General features: G+C 39.5%; 1 protein-coding gene across 1 annotated transcript; it reads left to right on the top strand.

The window, feature by feature from the left end:
• Positions 1–12,936: 12,936 nt before the first annotated feature.
• Positions 12,937–14,138, top strand: LOC124290416 (GTPase IMAP family member 9-like). Its single transcript, XM_046727118.1, has 2 exons — positions 12,937–13,401; positions 13,467–14,138. Exons 1-2 carry the CDS (start codon positions 12,937–12,939, stop codon positions 14,136–14,138), a joined length of 1,137 nt encoding a protein of 378 aa, XP_046583074.1.
• Positions 14,139–24,153: the final 10,015 nt, after the last annotated feature.

Genomic DNA, 24,153 nt, shown 5'->3' with positions numbered 1-24,153 from the left:
GGTATCATTGGCCTTGACCAAACTGTCGAGCGACGACAGGAGGAACTGAGCACTATCAATAAATCTGGAAAAACGTAACCACCGGTGATGTACCGAGGTCCCGGCGTGGCCAAAACGTTTCTCACGTTCTTTCAACGTGATGAGCGAACTCATCCTCCAGCGTGATATCCATGGATGCAGGATCTGACAAAGCTTCCCTGATGTTTCTCTCTTCCTGTTGTAAGAACATGAGAAATGTATTGGCCACCGACCCTCGATAAATCACAGGTGGTTCTGTTTTTCCATCGCATCGGACGACCACGCATTACCCGAACTTGCAGGCTTGGTGTTCTTGCGTTTTGTACGTGAAACTTTTTCCGGGGATGGCACAACGGTGTTCACCTGTTTGGTGAGAGCTTCGAAGTTGGCGTAGATGACGTAGGGCACGGGCATTTTGATGTTTGTAGTTTTCTTGAGGCATATCGATTCTGATCGCCGCTCTCCCACACCTCGACAATTCCCGGTCGCGATTTTAATAAATCAGCTAGAATACCCATCCAGATACCATTCGTAGAAATGTTTCTTTTGGCGTGTTTGGATTAATCGTACAACAATCGGCTCAGACTTTTAATCGCCGTGTAGTGATACTGGTCGCCTTTTAAATGAGGAAAAAATTGATTCTGCGCGGTTTTATCACTCGAAGAGCTTATCCAATGCACAATAACCCTATTGCCTTCGTGGCCAAAAAGTTGATAGCCAAAGGGTTTTGTTTTTCCACTCGGGTGATTTGGGGAGATGGGGGTAGGCATGTCTGTACCCATAAAGTCGAGGACAGATTCCTCAATTGAGGGATAGCTGGAAAGTCTATCGGGATGATGGGTCGCTGGATACACGGCAGCTATTACCGCCACGGGTAAACAATCATCGCCTTTAGTTTTAGGATTAGCGATAGCCTTTTATTCTTAAAGTACGTAGGCAAGTCTATGTAGGATCCGCCTTTGAACAGCAAGTACTTCGCTATATCCAAGTAGATGGTGTTGATTCTGTCTACCACCCATCCAGAGCCAATATGGGTCTATTTCTACAACGATTCTTGTATTTTTGGAATGATGCGTTGATGGGGATTCCATCGATTCTGGTTGCGTTAGGACTTCCTGTTTGCCTCTGAAATAGGGCACTGCCGTCCGACTGAGGTTTTTTGGAGCATTATTTTCATCGTCAGTTGTAATTTGATGCTTTTCAAATCGTTTAATTCTTCGCGAAGTTTACTGTCGATTAAGGGTTTGATTTTATCGGTATTGATATTAGAATCGACCACCATTTTCCAACCTCGGAGATACTTACCAACGGCATGGTCCATTGGCACGAATCTTAACTCGACCGGCTCGGTGTCTTCCAGGAGTTCGATTAGCTCGGCTTTCCTCATGCGAGAATAACCAGTCAATCCACGTTCTTTAGCTCGAGCTTTGAGCTCTCGTACAGATGGGGACTTGTCATATTTCATGTCGAGATAGGTGAGCAATTCGGCTTTCCTCATGCCAACCAATCGACGAATTTTCACGAGAGCTTTGAGTTTGCTAACAGTGCTAACAGTAGTCGTGTAAGAACACCAAGCCTGCGGGTTCGGGTACGTGGTCGTCTGATGCGATGGAAAAACGGAACCACCGGTGATTTACCGAGGTACCGGCACGGCCAAAACGTTTCTCACGTTCTTACAATGCGAAGAGAGAAACATCAGGGAAGTTTTGTCAGATCCTGCCTCCATGGATATGACGTCGGATGATGAGTTTGCTCATTGACGAAGCTAGAGATTGTCACCTAAATGGTGATTCGGTGAGAGATCATTGTCACATCACCGGTCGATACCGAGGCACTGCTAACAATGCGTGCAACTTAAAACTTAGAATCTATCCCCAAAATCAACATCCCCGTGGTCTTCCACAATTTGAGAAGGTACGATGCTCACTAGATCATGCAGGCCATCTCGCAGGTCGGCGGTGATATCAAATGCATCCCAAACAACATGGAGAAATAGATCTCCTTCTCGCTCAACGGTCTGAGATTTATTGATAGTGCTCAGTTCCTCCTGTCGTCGCTCAACAGTTAGGTCAAGGCCAACAATAACATTCGCCATCACCAATCGATACACCGATGAGGCAACAAGGCCTCTGCTGCTCAAAATGGCGTGTACCTGTACGAGTACATGGACGATTGGACCAAGTTCGATCAGGGCGACTACCACGACCAGTACTTGAAAAAACGGACGTGCTCCTGCTGGCCGACGTGTTCGAGACGTTCAGAAAAACGTGTTTGAAACAGTATCAACTCGACCCCGCATGGTACTACACCAGCCCCGGTCTCTTTGGGGATGCCCTCTTGAAGAAAACGGACGTTAAACTGGAATTGTTCACCAATTACGACATGCATCTGTTTGTCGAGAAAGGCATGCGTGGTGGGATTTCCATGGTCTCCAAATGGTACGCGAAAGCCAACAACCCGTACGTGAAAAACTATGATTCGAACAAGCCCACCAATCATCTCCTCTATCTCGACGCCAACAACTTGTACGGCTGGGCTATGAGTCAGTATTTGTCTACAGGCAGGTTCGAATGGGTTCAAAGCGAGCGTTTTAATCAGAAGAACATTATGGCCATGCCTGACAACTTCGTGATAGGCTACCTGTTTGAAGTGGATTTGAAGTACCCCGAAGCATTGCACGAATTGCACAACAGTTATCCGCTGGCTCCCGAACGATTGATGGTCGAACGAGACTTGATCTCTGACTATCAGCGAGACTTGTTGGGAGAAAACACCCTGGCTAACGTGGAAAGACTCGTCCCTAACTTGATGAACAAAACCAAGTAGATCGTGCACTATCGCAACCTGCATCTGTACCTGTCGTTGGGTTTGAAGCTGACCAAAATACATTGGGTGCTCAAATTCGATCAAAACCCTGGATGGAACCGTACATTCTGTTGAACATTGAATTGAGAAAACGAGCCACGAGCGACTTCGAGAAAACCTCTTCAAACTCATGAACAATTCGGTATTCGGCAAAACCATGGAAAACTCGAGGAAACGAGTTAACGTGAAACTCGTGCGATCACACCAGGAGGAAAAATTCAGAAAACTGATCGCCAGCCTGAAGCAAGATATTCGACGACGACTTGGCAGCGCTGCACATGAACAAAAGCCACATCAAGCTCAACCGACCCATCTACATGGGGATGAGCATTCTCGACCTCTCCAAACATCTCATGTACGATTTCTACTACAACCGACTCAAACAACAGTACGGCGATCGATGCGAGCTGCTGTACACGGACACCAATTCCTTGTTGTTGAATATATGCACCGAGGACGTGTACGAGGACATGGCGAAACACATGCACCTGTACGACACCAGCGATTACCCCCAAGACCACGCCCTACACAGCACGACCAATAAAAGGTCCTTGGCAAGATGAAGGATGAATGCGCTGGCACGACAATCGCCGAATACGTCGGATTGAGACCAAGATGTATCCCATCCTGAAAGCCGACAACGGTGAGATCCAAAAGGCAAAAGGGGTCAAGAAATACGTGGTGAAACAACACATCAAACACGCCCTCTTCAAACAAGCTCTGTTCAAGAATAAAACATTCAAACACCAAATGAATGCGTTGAGAAGCGATAAACACAACATCTATGGAATCACCCTGAATAAAACCTCCTTGTTGCCCATGGATACCAAACGGTATCCGAGCTCCCGAGCTCGGCTGTACATCGAATGATGTCTCTGAAAATCACTATTTTATACTAGGCGCAGGGAGCGGAATTACGTAGAAGTAAGCCTATAGGTACCCTGTAATGGAACCATCATTATATAACTACTACTACAGTGTTGTCTCTGCTCCAGAAAGAACCGAAAATTCGGACTGGACTTTTCGCCCACAAATAATGCAACCATTTACCTAAATGCGAACTTGTCAGGGAGATACAAAGTGTCCAAATCAGTTGGAACAGTAGACATTCACAGAAAACAGAAAACTATAGATAAACACTGAAAATAACCTTGAAAGGTTTGCAACATCGTGCATCTCCAAAGACTATAATTCTAAAGAGTCAAAGGCATAAAGTCTCGAATTTATTGCAATATTTGAATTCTTTTCCCTGGTGGTATCTGATACTTTACACAATTTCTATTGCCCGGGATGGACACAGAGATTTCACACAAAGTGAACGTTTCCTGCTGAAATCGATGCGTAAATTTCCAAAAAGACTGATTTCCCCAAAACATGATTTTCAAGAATTATCCGTATTATTACCTTTTGGTCATTTAATTAAATACAAACAATTCAGAATATGCCATAACACCACTGGTGATGGAACCTTAACAAAACATGAAGGATTTATATATATAAATAAGTCGTTGTAATTATATATTATTTTGGCGATAGTGAGATGACGTAACAAGGTGTTTTCTTTAAAAAACTGGACCATATCTGGCCACCACATTATGACCTATGTTAAAGTAGGTACAATAAGCGTTCCAATGAGCCATAATATGTCCATACAAGAGATAGGGGCATTAAACTTCTCAATTTGGCCACTTTTCTTAAAGTCGCTGCTCTACTGTTTAATCACAATTACAATAGAGACAAGTCAGGATATTAAAGGACGAATTCCAGAAAGATTTGTTCAGTTAAATCAAAATTGAACAAATTAAAAGAAACATACTGTAAAAGTACAAAAGCTGTAAATTCTCAGAACGTCGATACATGCTCTATTGGGATCAAAGGATGAAAACAAACTTCGCAAAATGAAACACATCAAGAGGTAAAGAACACTACTGACGACCTGCTAGTCAACTCATTACAATTAGAGGGTGTAGAAGAAGGGAGATGTGAACACTTTGTCAGAAAATATGGAGAAAGCAGAAGTCTAGGTCATGTAGTGTGCCAGCTTGGAACTCCAGAACAAAAACAACATTTGGTTTGGTTGTGAAAGCAAAAGTAAATTAAAGAATGAGAAGAATATGGAAAGTCGTATATTGATAATTACATAACAAAAGTTGAGCTTAAGGCAGAAAATAACATGCGCACGCTTCTCAAAATGTTAGGCAAGGAAAATATGTTGACACTCCACAAAAATGGGAAGCTGTCTTGGACCAACAACACACCCAAGAAGACCCATTAGGGCTTACGACTTGAGAATGTCGGGGTTTTAAGAAAAATGTGAAAAATGTTTATGATTTAACTTTAAATGTGATGCTTTCAACCTCCTTGATTGTGGCATTATTGGACTATGTGAAACATTTTAAAGGGCACAGATAAATTTGAACTTGATAGATATGAGTGGATAGGACAGAACCGTCAAACCTTACATGTCCGCGCCAAAAAGAGGATCTGGTATAGTAGGATTTCTGGTGAAGAAGAACTTATTTCCATATGTAAAAGGACTGACTGACTTTAACTCAGAAGGAATACTGTGAACACAGATATGTGGGCATATAAACCACACACATGTAAATGTGCATTGTTTACCTGCCTCCAAAAGGATCAACTTTTTCTGAACTTTTATTTCTCTTAGAACAGTTTTACTTTTAAAATCATAAGGAATCATATACATTAGTGGAGAATTTAAGTTTAGATGTGGAGATGTACAAGATATCATTGAAGAAGTAGACAGCTTGGAATTAAGAGAGGTTTTGACAATGTAATGGATACCAATAATGAAAAATATTACCCGCTGCCACGGTAATCGCCAAACTTTCCACCGAGAAGCTGAAGCGTATGACGTCATAATATGACGCATGCCGTGCCCAGAGTTCGAAAACCTTTCGATAAGCTGTTTTTGTGTTCACTTTGTACAGATTTATTTTACCGACTTTCACTGCTTTATTTAAGCTATTTTATACATTGAGTGGTTTGCACACTCAACTTAAAACATAATTAACCATTTTTATAGCAGTTTTAAGCTTGTCAGAAGATGTTTCACTGATTTTAAAAATCCAGTCGAGAGGCAGACGCCATTTTGTTTACATGTCATATAGTCGGAAGCGATCTTCAAAATAAAATAAAATGATAATTTGTACATTTAACATGGCTGTAAGATAAATACTCTGTATGCGTCTCCCGCGGGTAATACGGTCTGATGTATGCTTTTTGTAGCAGTGTCATCCCTGGTAGCAGTGGACATATATTACAAATTCCAGAAGATTGATTTATCTCAAGCGGAAGACATAAATAGAGAAGTTTCAGAGGCTATATTACTATTGAAAATGAAAAGGCGATTTACAACATCGAAGCAGGGGTTATGAAGCTGAGTACAGCTGACTGCTGAGTGGTCTCAACTATTGAATCTCCTAATCAACATTATAAATTGTATGCTTCTCTCGAGGGTAATACGATCTGGTGTACGCATCTTTGTAGCAGTGTTACCCGAGCCGGTAGGCGTGGGATAACACTGCAACAAAGATGCATTCATCAGACCGTATTATCCGAGGGAGAAACTTACAGCGCATTTATCTTACCGCCATGTTAATTGTACAAAATATAATTTTATTTTATTTTGAAGATCGATAAGCTCGCTACCGACTATATGACAAAAAACTGGCGTCTGCCTCTCGACTAGATGTTTAAAATTAGTGAAACATATTCCGACAAGCTTTAACCTGCTATAAAAAGGGTTACTAATGTTTAAGTTGAGTGTGCAAAACGATGCAGTGTCGGCAAAATAAATATTGGTAACATAAATGTGTACATAGTGAACTCTAAAACAGCTAATCGAACGGTTTCGACCTCCGCGCACTGCATGAGATACAGCGTCTCGGCAGTGAGTTTGGCGGTTACCGTGGCAGCGGATGATATTTTTCCCAGTTGTCACCTTCCTGGGATGGGTTACACGGAAACTTGTAAAAGCGTTATTGACCAATGAAATTAAAGTATTTTACATGGTGGTAAGAGAAAGATAAAACAAAGAGTCTTCAATGCAGACTCGTGTCAATACCCAGATCAACAGTGAACCTCAGTTGTGGTGATATAATAGGAGAATATTGTGCATAATATAAATATTTTGGTTTGTGGATAAATGAATTTTGTGATGATAAAATATCTGTAATGGTTTAAATATGGTGTCTTTAATGCCTTATGAGTCCCGGTTGTCATATATGTATTTTACTACTGCATATATTGTGAACTGTAACAACATGGCACAGTAATAATTATGTTTTCCATATTAAGATGAAGATGCAGCAGAAAGGGTTTGGGTTATCCTGGCACAGTCAGGCTGGTAAAGCTCGTCATTAGTTCAGGGCCCTTTGTCCCTTTACACGCAGCCGAGACAGCGAATGGGACGTCTCCCAGGAAACGCTGCCTAGGAACCTTCTGGAGAATATGTAGACTCCCCAATTTTGCAGCCTTCTCCATTGCCCAGAGTGTCAGAAGGGCTGTGCTCCCGGTGGAGAACTCCAGGCACTCTCCTGATCTGCGCCAAGAGATCAGGAGGTACAAACCCAGGGGCACCGAGAACAATGGTGAATCTAACGGCATTGCACTTGTGATGCAAGCGACAAATTTCAAATTGAGAGCAAATTTTGAAAGCATCAGAAAATGTGCTGCTTGTATATAGAGTTACTTACTTATATCAGTTGGACGTTGGATCAGTCTTACAGGATATGATGTGCGATATAAATCTGAAAAGAGACAAAACATTAATCCTTAATCTGATATAAATAGGTGACACATATAACGATGTTTATTGATGACCATTCCTTGTTTAAAGAGATGCCCTCCTCTTAGCCAAACTTCGCTGTGTGCGACTTTCTTTTCCAGAAACGAACATCCAGCGCTATTACTATATAGCCATATTCGAGGGGCTATCAAAACGTTTTGAGCATAAAGTATTTCTGATATATGCATGATATAAATAACTGTTTGATATTGAAGAATGGTTTACATCATTCACATATATAAGCTTAATATTGACGTGACATCTGATCACATGTATAAGGCACTCGGAGAATGACTATCGCTCTGACTATCACAAAATTTCCTGATTGGTGTATATCAATTTCCTAAAATTATATGATAAGAAAAACAAAAGTAATGGTTATTGATTTTCGGAAAAGTAAAGGTGAGCTGCTGCCAATTGTAATTGATAACGAAACCATAGATGGTGTTGAGGAATATATACTACCATTCAAAAGTTTAGACTCACTTAAAGTACTCACTATATCTTATGTATATATATAATAGTTACATCAAAGATGAATTTCTCCACTAACTTAGAGGAACCAACTGCAAGCCATATGCAGATGAATTGCAAGAGGATCATGCATCAAATTGTTGAAAAGCAAGAGCAAATATCGTGCATGTAAACGGCTGCATTTTGGTATAACGTTTTGTTCAGAATTTGCCAATTTTCATCGAGTTATTAACACGTGGTTTATCGAGTGGTGAAAATGTGTTTGTCCTTGTCTCAACCACTCGCCTGATTCATTGCATGACCCCATGATGCATATTAGCTAACAGGTTTGTGCGAAGCATTCATTCATTGTGGAAATGGGTTTTCAACAAATTATTTAAGTATGATAAAACAACAGTTTCCCTTGACGAGCTCACGACTCTTTTGAATAGTGTATTATTCAAACAATTATATGAGGTATATCGATCTCAACGCAAACCAATGTGACGTAAACAAATAACACCATAAGCGACAAACGTTAGTACACGTAACTTCTTCTAACACATTAATTGCTCACATCCACTACTTCCTCTTCAAAGTAAATATACATTCAGTAACTTACTGTACGCACCGTCACAATGTTCCTAACACGTCTCCACTCAGGGCACGAATGTGTCCACAAAGAGACATGTGTTAAAGTTATAGATAACGACAACCAATAATATACCCCGATTGCAAAACACTGGCTACACCCTACCGTGTGTATCGTCAACCGTAACGTCGGAAACCCACTGCTAGTGACCTGTCCCGAATTTAGCTGCAGTGCAGTTAAACAGCAAACTTGAATCGTGTCTAGATATACACAACATGAGTTTCGTAGAAGTGGTCTTGAAGTTTCCCCGATGTAGTTGTTGCCACAGTTGCAGCTGATGTTGTAGACCGCACCCTTTGGCTGTTGTTGTTTTGCGTATTTCCTACCGTTAGTCGTAATGGTGGTTTTGAGTGGTGTGCCCGTCATATAGTAAGTGTCATATGCCTGCTTGCTGCGTTAATAAACGACTGATGTGGTGGGATGTTTCACGTATGTATGGTAGTGAGATGCGGATGTGGCAGCAACTACATTGGGGAAACATCAAAACCACTCAACATTCCAATTAAGGAACACAATACATCCGCTATTAATTCAGACACACAATCAGTCATTTTGGAACACATCATCAAACATCCTCAGCACAACATCAGTTGGGACACTGTTAAAACACTAGCAAACAATGAACATGATTACACTACAAGAAAATTGACAGAAGCACTACAAATATAATGACACGACCCAAAACTTAATATGAACAGGCCTATTTTATTCCATCAGCTTTACCACCACCTAATATAAAACTAATTTATCCAATCTCCTCTCTGTGGCTTCTCACACTAATCCCTCCCCAATTAGTATCCCCATTCTCACCTATAATCCTGTTCATCATGCTTTTATCCTGCCTCGATTTGTCTCATGTATAAATTATTATTGTTTTCATCTTATCTTTATCACCCATCTTCTTTGTTAGCCCTCATGTACCCTAAATATTCGCTGCTGTATCCATTCACCACCTAATGCTTTAAAACCGTTACGGTATAAATATATTTACCGAAACGTCGCTATTGTACAATAAAGAAGTTGATCATCCATACAGACTTGTCATTCCTCGTAGATCTGTAGCTTTCAATAACAGGGCGAATCTAGGGAGAGGGATAGGACAGCTGCAAGGTTTCTGGACATGGTGGACAGAATCCACTCTTACAATTCTAATGAGGTCTATACAAATGACATATACAAGAAAGCTGAGAAGGGTATGCTGAAGAAGGAGGAAAGGTTCAGACAGGAAATGAGGCTGAAGTAAATAAGGAGAAGAGAAAGATTGAAGAGAAATATCAGGCCAAGACGACAGCAATGCAAGAGGATCAGACGGAGAAGATTGTTCAAGCATTAAAGAACAACAGAAGCAGCAACAACTAGAAATGGAGGAAATGAAAATGGAAATAGAGAAAGAGAGACTGCAAATGGAAAGTGATCTTCAGAGGAGCGACAGCGTCTGAACTGGAAGCCGAACGGAGGAAGATGTTATGTGAGGCTAAATTATAAATAAACGGCTGGACAACAGGTCAGCAATGAAGGAGAGATGAATTCCTGGTCCTGCAGGAAGTCTGAGTACGAATATGGTTCCCTAGCGTTCTTTGCCTGTCATGAGAGGGGACCAGATGGATCGTAAGGGGAGGGCCAGTCTCGGTCACTTGCTACACTGCTCATGTGCTTCCTAATGAATATGGCCTAGTGGTATCGCGTTCTGTGCATAGTTTTAAAACATATAAAGGAATACTAGTACATTAAGTCATAGAAAGGTATGTGTTGTACAACATGAAGCCCCTGCCATCCCCACAATTTGCTTTAGCTGTAAATGAGTGAATCATTGACTGTAAACAGGCTTGTAATTATAGGTTGTAGCTATATGGTCTACAAAATATATCGTCTACCAGGAATCGCATTTTAACGGTAAGTGACCAACTTTAACACTAATGTTCTACATTGTATCTAACGCTTCCACCTTAAGCGACGTAGCAGATCAAACTGGGCGATTTTGTTGATTCCATGTCATTGTCATTTCATGGAGATCGATGACAATGTCAGTCGCTGGGTTGTCTAGTTACGTTGTTCACCAACCGTGGTCACAGATCTGGAATCTCAAACTTTATCCAACCAAATTAGGACAATCTACGATATATGTAAAGCCTAAACACCTGTATAGCAATAGTAAATGGAAGTGTTCTTGTTTGTTTCCATCACTACCTGACATTAACATTAATAGACGATACAAAACTGAAACGAAAATAGAAAAATCACTTGTATGCGTATCGTGCATAAAGTGCACAAGGTCAGACATATCATTCTTACGTCAATTGTAATGTATGTGCCGGAGAACTGGCTGCCATTTCCCATAATGGTGATTCCCAAAGCTGGGTACTTACAATACTCTTTCATGGAGAACCACCCATGTCATAAGACCACAATAACTAATGGGTGACTTGGACCCTTTAGCTTCGTTCACTGTAACCCGATAATGCGGGTTGTTTCTTTGTCTCAGCCACTGGTTTGCCTGTTTGACATTAATTGCAGGACACCATGATACACCTGAACAGCTTAAGAAACTTTAGAAACTGTATATACAAATGGTCGTCTCATGGCTCAAAGGGTGATACTGGAACATTCATTTCCCATAAAGGCGATTCCCAAAGCTGGGTACATACAATACTAATTTCACGAAGGACCACCCATGCCATAAGATCACAATAACTAATGGGTGACCTGAACCCTATTTGTCAACCACTGGTGTGCCTGTTTGACAGTAATTGCACGATCCCATGATACACCTGAACAGCTTTGGACAAATCATCGTTTCATTGTAAAAAATAAGTTTCCAACAGAACATTATAGTATGCTGAAATACCATCTCCCATGACGAGATTCTTGTGAAGACTCGCCCAGACAGGGATGTAATATTCAAACAATTATATGATCAGAACTATCCCGCTGCAAAATCACACAAATAACATACCTCGGTTGCCAAACACCGGTTACTCCCTCTTGTGTGTACCACAACATTAAACGATATTCCCATTATCGGGGAATCAGGCGTTTGGGATTCCCAGTGTCACAATATTCTCTTTGTGATCAATAGGCTGTTGTGCATATTCAAATGTCCTCGCTGTGGTAAACGCTCGGCTTGTCACGTGTTCCAGCTTTCGCTGCAGTGCAGTTAAACAACAAACCTGATTCGTGTCCAGATGTATACAAAGTGAGCTTAGTAGGAGGGAGAAATTAAGTGACAGGTATGTAAAAAATCAAACATTCTTGTGAAATAGATCACACTTAGTGATTAATCTTGAGTCTAATGCTACAAAGGGGTCATACTTTCTATTAACTGGTGTAATTTCAAGACCTCGATCCTCCAAATATGAAAACCCCGGTTATTTTCAGTTTTGGCTTCTACATGTCATCTATGGTTATCAGTAAGTTGTTGACGCGAAACATGGATCATGACCTGTCTCATCACTGTCGTACTCAACTAATCTTGGTCGTTCTCATAGTCTGAAATGCAAGCAAAAGTACCATTTTGTACTTAAGGGTTGCGAAAAATCATATGTTTGATATAATTATGGAAATGGCTGTTGTGTCTTACGTGAAGTGAAAGTAGTTAATCTAGTTTGTCGTTTACTCACAAACTGTTTCGGAAGATAATTGAGAGCAGTTTAATCTCATTTATTTTATAGTTGTATGAGTCACGAAACATCAGTTGTAAACAGATCTTTAGTAATCAAAATGTAAAATGTTCTAAACGAATATGTCTTTTTGTAGGACTGGATCAAAGACAAAAAGCAGAGAACATATGAAGAGGATGGGTGAGTAGAAGAGTATCTTCTAAATGTTAAAATTATCTATCAATAAGTCAAGGTAGAAACTGTTCCACTGTTCATTTAATTCAACATCATTTGAATTGTGAGATTACAAGCATATTGTTTCATACTCATGTTTTTTGCTTATGTTTCACTGGTATTGAGGAAACGACTAGGTATTTAATACGTGTATGTAGAAGAAACTTGTAAATGTGAAGAACAACTTGTAAAATCACTACATTTAGGAGTCACGTAATGATTACATGTGAATCTGACTTCCTTAACAGAAAGTGGAATGACAAATACATTTCCAACACACAACTATTAAGTATACAATTACCACCCAGATGCGTCTATCGGATGGTCGGAGAACGTTTGTCCAGAGAGAAGACTGGTCGTCTTGGGACGGACAGGGTCTGGGAAGAGCGCTACATGTAACAACATCCTTGATCGGGGGCGAGTTCAAGTCCGATATATGTGGCCAAAGTGTCACCGACAAATGTCAAAGGGCCACCTGTCAGAGGTTTGGACGAAACGTTGAGATCATTGACACTCCAGGACTGTTTGATACGGGCATGTCCAATGCCGACGTCACCAGGGTGGTGGTGAAATGTGTTGGGATGGCTGCACCTGGACCACATGCCTTCGTTATGGTTGTCAGGGTCGATCGATTCACGAAAGAGGAACAAGACACAGTGGAACACTTCAAGAATGTCTTTGGAGAAGGTATGATGAAGTACCTCATGATTCTATTTACCCGAAAGGATGAACTGGATTGTTGCGGCAAAACTATTGAGAAATATCTGGAAGACGTACCACAAATGCTACGAGATCTACTGAAGTCCTGTGGCAATAGATATATTGCTTTTAATAACAGGGCAGGTCCGAGGAGAGGAATGAGGCAGTTCAAAGGTTTCTGGACATGGTGGACAGGATCCACTCTAACAATTTTGGTGAGGTCTACACAAATGACATGTACAAGGAAGCTGAGAAGGGTATGCTGAAGAGGGAGGAACGGCTCAGACAGGAAAATGAGGCTGAAGTAAATAAGCTGAAGAAAAAGATTGAAGAGGAATATCAGACCAAGATGACAACAATGGAAGAGGCTCAGACTGACAAGATCGCTCAACTCGTTCAGCAGTTAAGCATTAAAGAACAGCAGAAGGGGCAACAGCTAGAAATGGAGAAATTGAAAATGGAAATAGAGAAACTGAGACTGCATATGGAAATTGATCTTCAGAAGGAACGACAGCGTCTGGAACTGGAAGCCGAACGGAGGAAGGTTTATTGTGAGGCTAATCCTCCAAATTATCGAGAAACGGCTAGAAAAGAGGTCAGCAATGAAGGAGAGATGGTGATGGATCTTATCAAGGGTGTTGTGAAGCTGGTTGGACCCGAATTACTTGCAATAGGTTTAGGTAAAATGAGAGAATATTATGCCAGTAAGCCGTCAGTTGCCCCTGTGAGAAATGAATCTGATAGAGCTGAATCACCTGTTGATAACCCACAGGTTACAGATAAAACCAGCAGGAAGGACGAAGCCAAATAGTTGAACATCTGTCATCAGTCATGCATTGTATGGAAATATTTTTTGATGTTTATATATTGGCTTCACTTTGTGTAAAATGTTTAGAATCAAACGCATAACATCCAGTTCCGTCTATTTTTTTAATCGTCCATTGATTACAAACCTTTGTTCGCTCGATCATTTCATGCTTTAAAATTAAAAAATATATCTTCAAATATGCATGGATTATTGACTATCTTATATCACAGTAAATCGGTTGTATATTTGTCCGTTCTAGTATACGCAAAGTTCAAATGTATGTTATGAAGAATGAATTTAAATTAACATTTGGCACTTCTGTGTTTTGGGGTAAATCTATAGTCTGATTGCAGTGAAGACGTACCGATGGATTTCATTTTAAACAAAAAATTAAATCAAATAAAGTGAAATTAAGATTGCGAATCCTCATAATCTTACCTTGCCAACTGAACATTTAAATCTCAGAATTTTATTCAACTTAGGACAAAACTGTTTAATAAACGATCATAGATTCAAATCGCTACTATTGGTTTGTACAGTAGAAGCTGTTTTCTGTTCAGATGGCAAGGACACCGTGGCAGACTCACTTGTCACACTTTCAGATAACACCTTTAGCCGGTATCTTGCTGCTTCTATTGCCCCGAATTCACTTTTAACAACAAAGAGGTTATACAAATTCAAGGGCTGTAAAATATTTATCACTCTTCCTATAAGATCACCGTTAACTTTAACTAGGTCACTGATCTTGATCGAGTCAGCCTAATATGGCGGCCATGTTAGTTTACAAACAATGCCAAAATTGTTTGGGTTTTCTTTAAGGTTATTTATTTTAAAAGACTACTATTTATAACGCAATTTTATTGCAAAATAATAATTTCTATTAAAAAGAGTATTCATATTCTGTAACCTGTATGTTTTCTTTTTAAATCTCGGAATGTGTGAGTACAGCACGTTCTAATCATCAATGAAACGGTAAAAGTTTTCAATGAACTTGGATGATGAAAAGTAGTTCCATCAACCAATCATAATTCTTCTCTGCTTATCCGACCAATCAACGTTGAGAATCACTGAAAAGCACATGTGCGATTATCACAAAAATAATCACCTGTGTATCCTAGCCCGTATGGGTAATAAACCAGTATTATTCCCATTTCCAATATGAAAACAGGCTGGAGAGCACCAGCAACCGAAGGAAGATCACCATGCTGGGGGCATTGTGACTTACAGTACTTTGGCTACCTTCATGGACCCAGGTTGGATTTACATCAGTCCTTCAGGAGTTGGTGACTTTTGCACAAATTAGTCATAAAATATAACGAATATTTATTCTTCATTAAAATCACGACCATCATGGGGCCGTCACAGCGATGACACACCACAAAGTTTCGACACAAATGCGACCCGTGACCGAAGTGTTGACATTTATAACATCGGAATGGATTGGGGCATACACATCCACCCCGATATTCAAATATCCTTTTTGATCGACTACGGAAGGGAAGATTAAACACATGTCAAGAGACATGTTTGATTTTGTTACTATGTCATCTTCCTGGAAGGGAAAACATCACGTATGATACCTCAATCATTTAGAGTTCTTTGCACAGACACATCAACCTCAACATTTGCAAATGTATTATCTGATAACAAATTTAGAGATTGCTCTCTTGGTGCACATTCCACCAGAAGTGAACGAGTAAGACGAGTTACATTTTAACCTCGCCACAAATCTCAGAGAAATGATTCAGCACCCATTTTCCTCACCCACTATGTTGTTTCACACCGCACTCAGCAATATTCCAGCTATATGGCGGCGGTCCGTAAATAATCGAGTCTGGGCCAGACAATCCAGTGATCAACATCATGAGCAACACTCTACGCAATTTATGTCCGATGACACGTGTCAACAAAGTCTTACACGATCCCGTTAGTCGCTTCTTACGACAAGCAATGGTTGCTGAAGATCAATTCTGGCCTGGATCTTCACGGTGTTTCTTGAAGTGAAACAAGTTGGTCATCATGGCATATGGCAGCAATTTGGTCAAAGTATGACTTCACATCAACGGCTAAGCTACCGAAGAATATATTTCCTTTACACCAACAGGAATGCTCCCTTAGTTGTTTACTTTCTCATTATTCAACTCAAAAATAGATTTTACATAATTATGTTTAAGAATATAACTCGTAACGATGACAACTTAGATTGCATCATGTGCCTGTAGCTTACATAAATATATATACATATTTATATAGTACAAGATATAACAATATATAACATACACACACTGTTATCTCAGCATTTTAGGCACACTTTAGTACATACATTGAACACACGTCTTGTTAGTAACAGATTGTGAGGGTAATGAATTTAGAGCAATATCGAGTTCACAATTTCCACGATCATATCAGCATCTCTTAAACAACTTACTGCATCAATACAATTCAATCCAATGGCATTTCACACAGTATGTACAATTTCTTATTAATGTATGTCAGAGTGTAGAAGAATAAATTTGTTTAGCTATACAAATGCATATAGTTGTTTCTTAGAAGTCTTGCATCTTAGAAGTACTCATATGGCACAACTACGGAATACGAATATATTATAGCACTGTGATACTAACATTTCAGTATAAATCCCTTTCTTGCTTGACCAGTGTATAAAGATATATACTGAACATTTACATCACATCATAATAAAGTTGTTTTCCGCAAAATCTGCTTTTGTTAAATACACAGTTTATTATTGGAAATAGTTCGCGAAAGGTAACAACTGACATGCCCACAGAAAATTAAATGTTTGAAATAAGATACAAATCAATACTTCACATCACTTAAATGAAAAGTTTTAGATACACGTGTTGTTTGATAAAATGTTCTTTGATTATTGACAATCTGACAATCAAATAATATCAAATAATGAAATCAGTATTGCAGCCATGGAATTCAAGTATATATAATCCTGATGCTGAATATTTAAGCCGCATTTTATCTCGAGTTAGTGATTTTAGTTTTACGCCACATTCAGCAATATTCCAGCTGTATGACGTCAGTCTGTAAATAATCGAATATCGGACAGACCTATTTCAGTCATATACCGACATGTCACATTCTAATGTGGTGGAAAATCAAGTTGATGCAACGCCTTTATGTAACACATAAAGATGGGTACAGTAGTTTAAACTAACATCACGATTAGGATAAAATATCAATTCAAACAAGTCAACGGATCCTGCTATCCAAGGAAACAACTCTGCATAGTGAGCTATGCCATCTTATAGACATGTACAAATGTAATCTCATTGGTATATTGAGTCATGACGAACTTGACTGCAAGAGACTCCTCTTGAACAAAGTAGAGGTTGTGAGTTGCTGATGTTACGACAATGATTATAGAATTGATACACTTTCAAAAACAATCTGTTTTACAGGGCACAATTAAATGTCATGATGATACGATGACAGAACATATGTTTATGAATCACAAATGAAATAGTAGAAGATACCAGGTGTTCGCGAAAAAATTAGCATAATGTACAAAGATCTAAACAAGCATTCTGGGAACACAATGGCCGATTTTGCCGCTATGGCAGCGCTCAACAAATCTGTGACACCACTTCTTATTCCATACTCTGATTACAAGGTTAGCATTAGAACCTGCATCCGTGATCTGATGCAGAAGAAGTGGGACACTCAAGAAGGTATGAATAAATTACATGAAATAAAACTATATTGGTTACACCTACTTGGTTGTGAGTCCAGATTTATGTGGTCATCATGCGACGATGTTGCATTGGCCACACAAGATATACAATATGGATATTTGCTTAAAGGTGAGGATCCTCAGAAGAATCACGGCATGTCTTGCTTGACTGTATTGATTTTTCCATCACAAGGGATAAATATTTCAATGTTAAAACAGTGAAAGATCTTTGTAATGTAAATTATCATTTAATCATTGAATTTTTAAAAGAAATAGAATTGCTAGACAAATTTAAAAAAATGGTTTGTAAATAGAAAAGTATTTTATTATTGGTAGCTTGGATTAGTAACTGGCATTGTTAGTGGCTGTACCCTCAAAGGGGGTTGAAGTATTGTAAAAGGATTGTCCTCCTGAGAGGGTACGTACGTCCAAATAAACATTCAAAGTCAATTTAAACTTACCAGGATTTTTCAACGTAGTATTCTTGTTTTTTAATTTTGGGTAACATTTCTTAGAATCAGCAGCTGAAGGGATGGTGTAAATCCAACTAGGGTCCTTTGCAGGTAGAAAAGGTACTGTAAGGCCCCATGGTCCCTAAGTATGGTGATCTATCTTCAGTTGCTGGCGATATATAGCCCGGTGAGGATCCTCAACATCCCTTGATTTGTGAGATACTTAACAGTCATTATGATTCATGTTTCACTAATGTTGCAGACATCAGTAGTTGTTTGATATGTGTATGCATTATCAGCATGTAAATGTGAAGAACAACTTGTAAAATCCCTAAGAGTCTGTAGAACGTAACAATTTAGAAAGAACTGATTGCATCCTACATTCATGTGTATTAAAAACGTATTTCGACTTCCCTAACACATAATGGAATGTCAAAAAGCTATTAATTTGCAGTTTAAACTAGTAAGTATATAATCACCATCCAGATGCGCCTATCGGTGTGTCGGAGGAGGATAGTCCAGACAGAGCACTGGTCGTCTTGGGATGGACAGGCCAGGGAGAAATTCTGGACGACACATTTGGTCAATGTGTCACCGTAAAATGTCAAAGAGCCATCTGTCAGAGATATGGAGGAAACATTCAGTTCATTGACACTCAGGACTGTTTCATACGGGCATCATGATTCTGCTGATTACAGGTCATTGCATCCAAGTCTCGTGGAGATCGCAGATATCGCCAATCACAGGAATTTTAAGATTCCAGATTTTTACAGGCCATTTAAAGCCTTACTACATGTATGTCAATATTTTATTGAAATTCTCCTGTTTCTTTTCATCACTAAATGCAATTAAGATTAAGAGACAATATAAATCTAAACGAAAGTAGAAGAACCACTTGCATGGTTATCATATGGAGACACTAACATATGTTCATTCACGCAAAAGGTGCACCAAGTCGCGCATACCATTCACACGTCAATTGTTATGTATGTTCTGGGATGTCGTGACTGTACCGTCCGACCTACTACTCGATATTGGGATGTATTGAGCGGAATTGCAATGCGCTGTATCGATATTGTGGCATGGCTTATATAGAGAATCTCACCCGAGTGTCTTTTGATATCAAATATATCATCACGAGTTGATAAAGTTACAAATATCCGAGGCTTGCCGAGGATATATTTTACTTTATCAACGAGTGATGATATATTTGATATCAGAAGACACGAGGGTGAGATTCTATTTATCATCCAAAATCACTCTTCATTAGTTTTCAATGAAAAATGTACATCTCTGAACACGGTACTGCCGTTAGACTTGCAGTGCAGCGATGTCATAGCATTGTCAGGGCATCAAGTTCATCGATGTCATAGCATTGTCAGGGCATTGTACAAAATCTACTGTCAAAACGATATCTCCTAGGAGATATCATATGATCTCACACAAGCAATATCTCCCGTGGAACACAGTTTTGGATGATAAATCATGTTATCCATGTTATCCAGAGAGGCTGTCAAATACGCCCAAAAGCTGGCTTACTGATCCGGGCATATGTTTTCCACGTAATATGCGTATAAACCATATTATGAAGCGGTTGATTACACACTGACTCAACACTTGTTGGGGGCGCTATTTGAGTAGTTGCATGTACACAAACTTATTGAACATTTCAGTCAGGAATATGTACGTATATTTTTACATCATTAGAAACTTTACATACAAATGATGGTCGTCTCTTGGCTTAAAGGGTGATACTGGAACACTCATTTCCCATAAAGGCGATTCCCAAAGCTGGGTTCATACAATACTAATTTCATGAAGGACCATCCATGCCATTAAGACCACAATAACTAATGGGTGACCTAGAACCCTGTTGGGTCTTTGTCTCAACCACTGGTGTGCCACAATTTGACATTAATTGCACGACCCATGATACATCTGAGCAGCTTTGGACAAATCATCCATTCATTGTAAAAATAACTTTTCCAAAGAACGTTATAGTATGCTGAAATACATTTCCCATGACGAGACTCTTGAGAAGACTCGCCCTAACAGCTAGACAGGGATGTAATATTCAAACAATTACATGATCAGAAGTGTCACGCTGCAACAATTACACAAATAACATTCCTCAGTTTTGCCAAACACGGGTTTACGCCCTCTCTTGTGTATCGTTAACAAAGACGTCTATCACAACATTGAAGGATATACCATTCTCTCGGGAATCGGATTGTTTCAGTTTCCAACGTCCTTGTTCTCTTTGTGATCAATGGGCCGTCTTGCCTGTTTATGTGCACACCGTGGATCCTACAGATATCAATACCCTGTTCTTTGTTCAGTATTGGCTACTACATGTCATCATGAGTTGTTGACAAGGAATATATTTTGATGACCTGTGAGACATATTCCTATCGCTGTCGTACTCAACTAACCTTGGTCGTTCTCATAGTATGCAATGAAAGGAAAAAGTACAATGTGTGAAGCCACTCACTCACTCACTCACTCCACTCATACTGTATTTGCTTATGTTTCACCGCAATTGGGGAAAGAACTTGGTATATGGCATGTATTTGTATTAGTAGCATGTAAATGTGGAAAACAACCCTATGAGTCAGGTGTCAAATAACGACTGAAAAGAAAATACTGATGGTAGCCCGTATTCATGTGAATCGGTAACTCAGTTCGATTTCCCTAACACGAACAGAATGGCAAAATGCTTTGCAACATAAAATTATAAAGTATACAATTACTACCAAGATGTTATTGCCTATCGGATGGTCTGAGAACGTTTGTCCAGAGAGAAGACTGGTCGTCTTGGGACGGACAGGGTCCGGGAAGAAGCGCTACATGCAACAACATGGACGGTTCAGTTATCAACATCATGGGTATCGCTCTAGGCAATTTGGATACGATAACATGTGTCATCAAGTCGGCGAGTTTGACCACCGATCTCGTTAGTCGCCTCTTACGACAAGCATGGGTTGCTGAAGACCAACTCTAACCCTGTTCTTCACGGGTCTATCAAAGATCGGAGATTCAGCCAAATCTCAAGTTCTCATCATCAAGTGCAACTAATTCAAAGGGATATTTCCTTCTAATGTGTGGAAAGTAGAAAAAACATATACATGTACCAGAATGCCTACCTGGAAAAGAAGCGTTGAAGTTTTAATTCTGTGTGAGATATAACAAGCAGAACATATATTGTACGAAGCTGTCAAAATATTTATTGGACTGACTGACTGAGTTTGGTTTTACGCCGCTTTTAGCAATATTCCAGCAACATCACGGAGGGGACACCAGAAATGGGCTTCACATTGTACCCATGTGGGGATTCGAACCCGGATCTTCGGCGTGACGAGCCAACGCTTTAACCACTAGGCTACCCCACCGCCCTGTTTATTGGATATTCAAGGACAGAATATATTTGCAATAAAGGCAGGGTGCCATAAAACATACTGTAGAGAATTGTTGGGGGTAATTTAGGATAGTGCACGTGTTTACTGTTTAAAGTGTTAACTTACATGCATTTGACATATTTCAAATGAAGCAGTTTTAGAAGAACATTTCTTTCAGAAAGCATAAAAGACTGAATGATTTCACTGCACCCTAAAGAATGTTTATGTAAACAGGGTGGTGCACCCTACAGAAAAGATGTTGAAACTTTTATCGTCTTTTTCTGTAGGGTGCACCACCCCTGTCAATCAACTTGCCCAGTGTGAAGTCCCCAAACATTAAGTCGAAACATATATTCAGATATAGATTCAATAGGAAGTTCCCCTTTCACAAGTCGTTCAGAGAGACAAAAACTATAAACGACATCTCTGTATCTCTTCGTGTGTCTCTGTCTACGTGTGCGTGTGCGTCTGTGTCAGTGTCGATGTCCCCTATCCTCCCCTCTCTCTCTCCTCTCACTCTCTATACAATGAATACGGACAAATGAAATGTCTAGGATGTTCGAGGATGTCAGATCGTGCATGCGTATCGGTTGTTGCCAAAAATAATGCCAAAGATTATCGCATTATTTGATGTAAAATAATTCTGCAAATGTACGCCATGCGCATATATTATATAAAAATCAGCTAACAGTGAAGGTTGTTTAAGCACCTGTCCGGCTGCTCTGACCTGTGTCATGTTCCGGTAACTTTGTTTAATTTCAGTAAGTTTGTGGTTATATGTGACAGGTGGAGCGTCGTACATATATCAAAACTGTATCATGGTGTATGATCGTATCTCTGTCAAACCTGTCAACATTTTCACCGATTCGTGCTCTTCCTACGGTTTAAGATTTGACATGGTCTTTACATTTCACCACTGCATACGGTTTCCAAAAAAGATATTAATTTAGACTGAGTCACAAGTCACCGTCTGTTGTCTGTTATAACAAACGTCTCCTTGTTGACGTATTTGGAATTTTGGGCGTTATTTTGTGTCAGCTACACCCTTGTTAGAATATCAGTATAGTGACGTCAATGGGGAACATTCCTGGAGTTGCGCCCCCTTGCCCGCTGCGGTAGTTACGGTCCAACAGTAGCTGTCACTCTGATACTGGCATACAGGCCTGCCTATCGGCCAAGCCAAAACTTAAAAATCGACATTAAACCTACTTTTTACTCTGTGGTTCTTATATTACGAATTACGGAAGCTGGAAGTTGCCCCGACCGAAGACTGTTGTCAGAGCACGAAGAACTAGCGTGTCTGGACGAAAAATAATGCTAATAGAACGGTACTGCAGTTATTGTAATATTGCCGTTTCTCGAATTTCTTATTGAGTAGTTGCTTTGTAAATTCGTCATACCATTTACTCCCCATTATGTCACATTACACAGAGCATTAATGGCGTCGTAATGTAGCAGCTTTAAGTGTGCATCTTGATAAAGGTGACAACACGGCTACGGGTGTGATTCGATTTATTCGACGACTGGGTTTAGTTAATTGTTTTACACCCTGAAATACACAATAACAATGATGAGGATAATAAACAGAATCCGAGCATAATTCATTTTGGCTTGCAAACAAAAGTATGGACAACACCGCAACACGTACATCATATGCATCATTAAATAAAGACGGTAAATATAGAATTACTGCATTGTGTTATATTAGGTGGCCTTTGCAACACAGTCAAGCATCTGACTACACAATGCTGATAAGTAAGATACAACAACCTGAATTACAGTTGTCCAGATATGTAGTAGTAAATGTAGAATATATGAAATATACACACATCTTACTGTGTGTAAAACGTCATCAATAGATAATGGTATATATTCACGTGATGAAAATATGCAAAACATACCAGAAGTATGGCCTCTAGGTGTAGGTCACACTACAGTTTTCCACAACTACATGGTCACGGCTACAGTTCCACCGAAAATACCTACAAATGTGGAAATAATTCAAAACTAACTTCCCTACACAACATTCTTACACACGTAAATATTATCATCAAATCAAATTACTGTAAGCAAATATTTACAGATCTGGCATAGCACACAGTAAAATACCAAACATCCTAATACTATCATATATACACATACATACACAACACATACATGATTAAAGCTTCATAAACTTATAAATCAAAATACTCATTCAAATACCTGCCTATCCAGGAGATTTTAAGCCATTTACTAAACCTCTCCTTTGCCAAATAAAACCAAATTACCTTATTTAGCATACATAGCATAATGTTTATATAACCTTATTTATGAAAGATATACACATATATGTTTATGTATTTAATTAAACAAACATACCTTGACAGTAGTGAAGTAACTGAAATTAGTAAACTTGCTGCAGTCTGTTGGTGACTTCTCTGTCCAGTGACTGAGGTGCAAGTGATGGTTAAAAAACCATGCAAGCT

The sequence above is a fragment of the Haliotis rubra genome, unplaced genomic scaffold, assembly GCF_003918875.1.
Source record: "Haliotis rubra isolate DU_JTF1 unplaced genomic scaffold, ASM391887v1 Scf464, whole genome shotgun sequence".
Classification (NCBI taxonomy): domain Eukaryota; kingdom Metazoa; phylum Mollusca; class Gastropoda; order Lepetellida; family Haliotidae; genus Haliotis; species Haliotis rubra.
Note: the sequence above shows the minus strand (reverse complement) of the source record. Positions and strands in the feature narration are given on the sequence as shown.

Coding starts and splice junctions, on each gene's coding strand:
- LOC124290416 (XM_046727118.1), top strand. CDS start 12,937: ATGCGTCTATCGGATGGTCGGAGAACGTTTGTCCAGAGAGAAGACTGG. Junction 13,402..13,466: donor TTGAGAAATATCTGGAAGAC/GTACCACAAATG, acceptor TTTTAATAACAG/GGCAGGTCCGAGGAGAGGAA.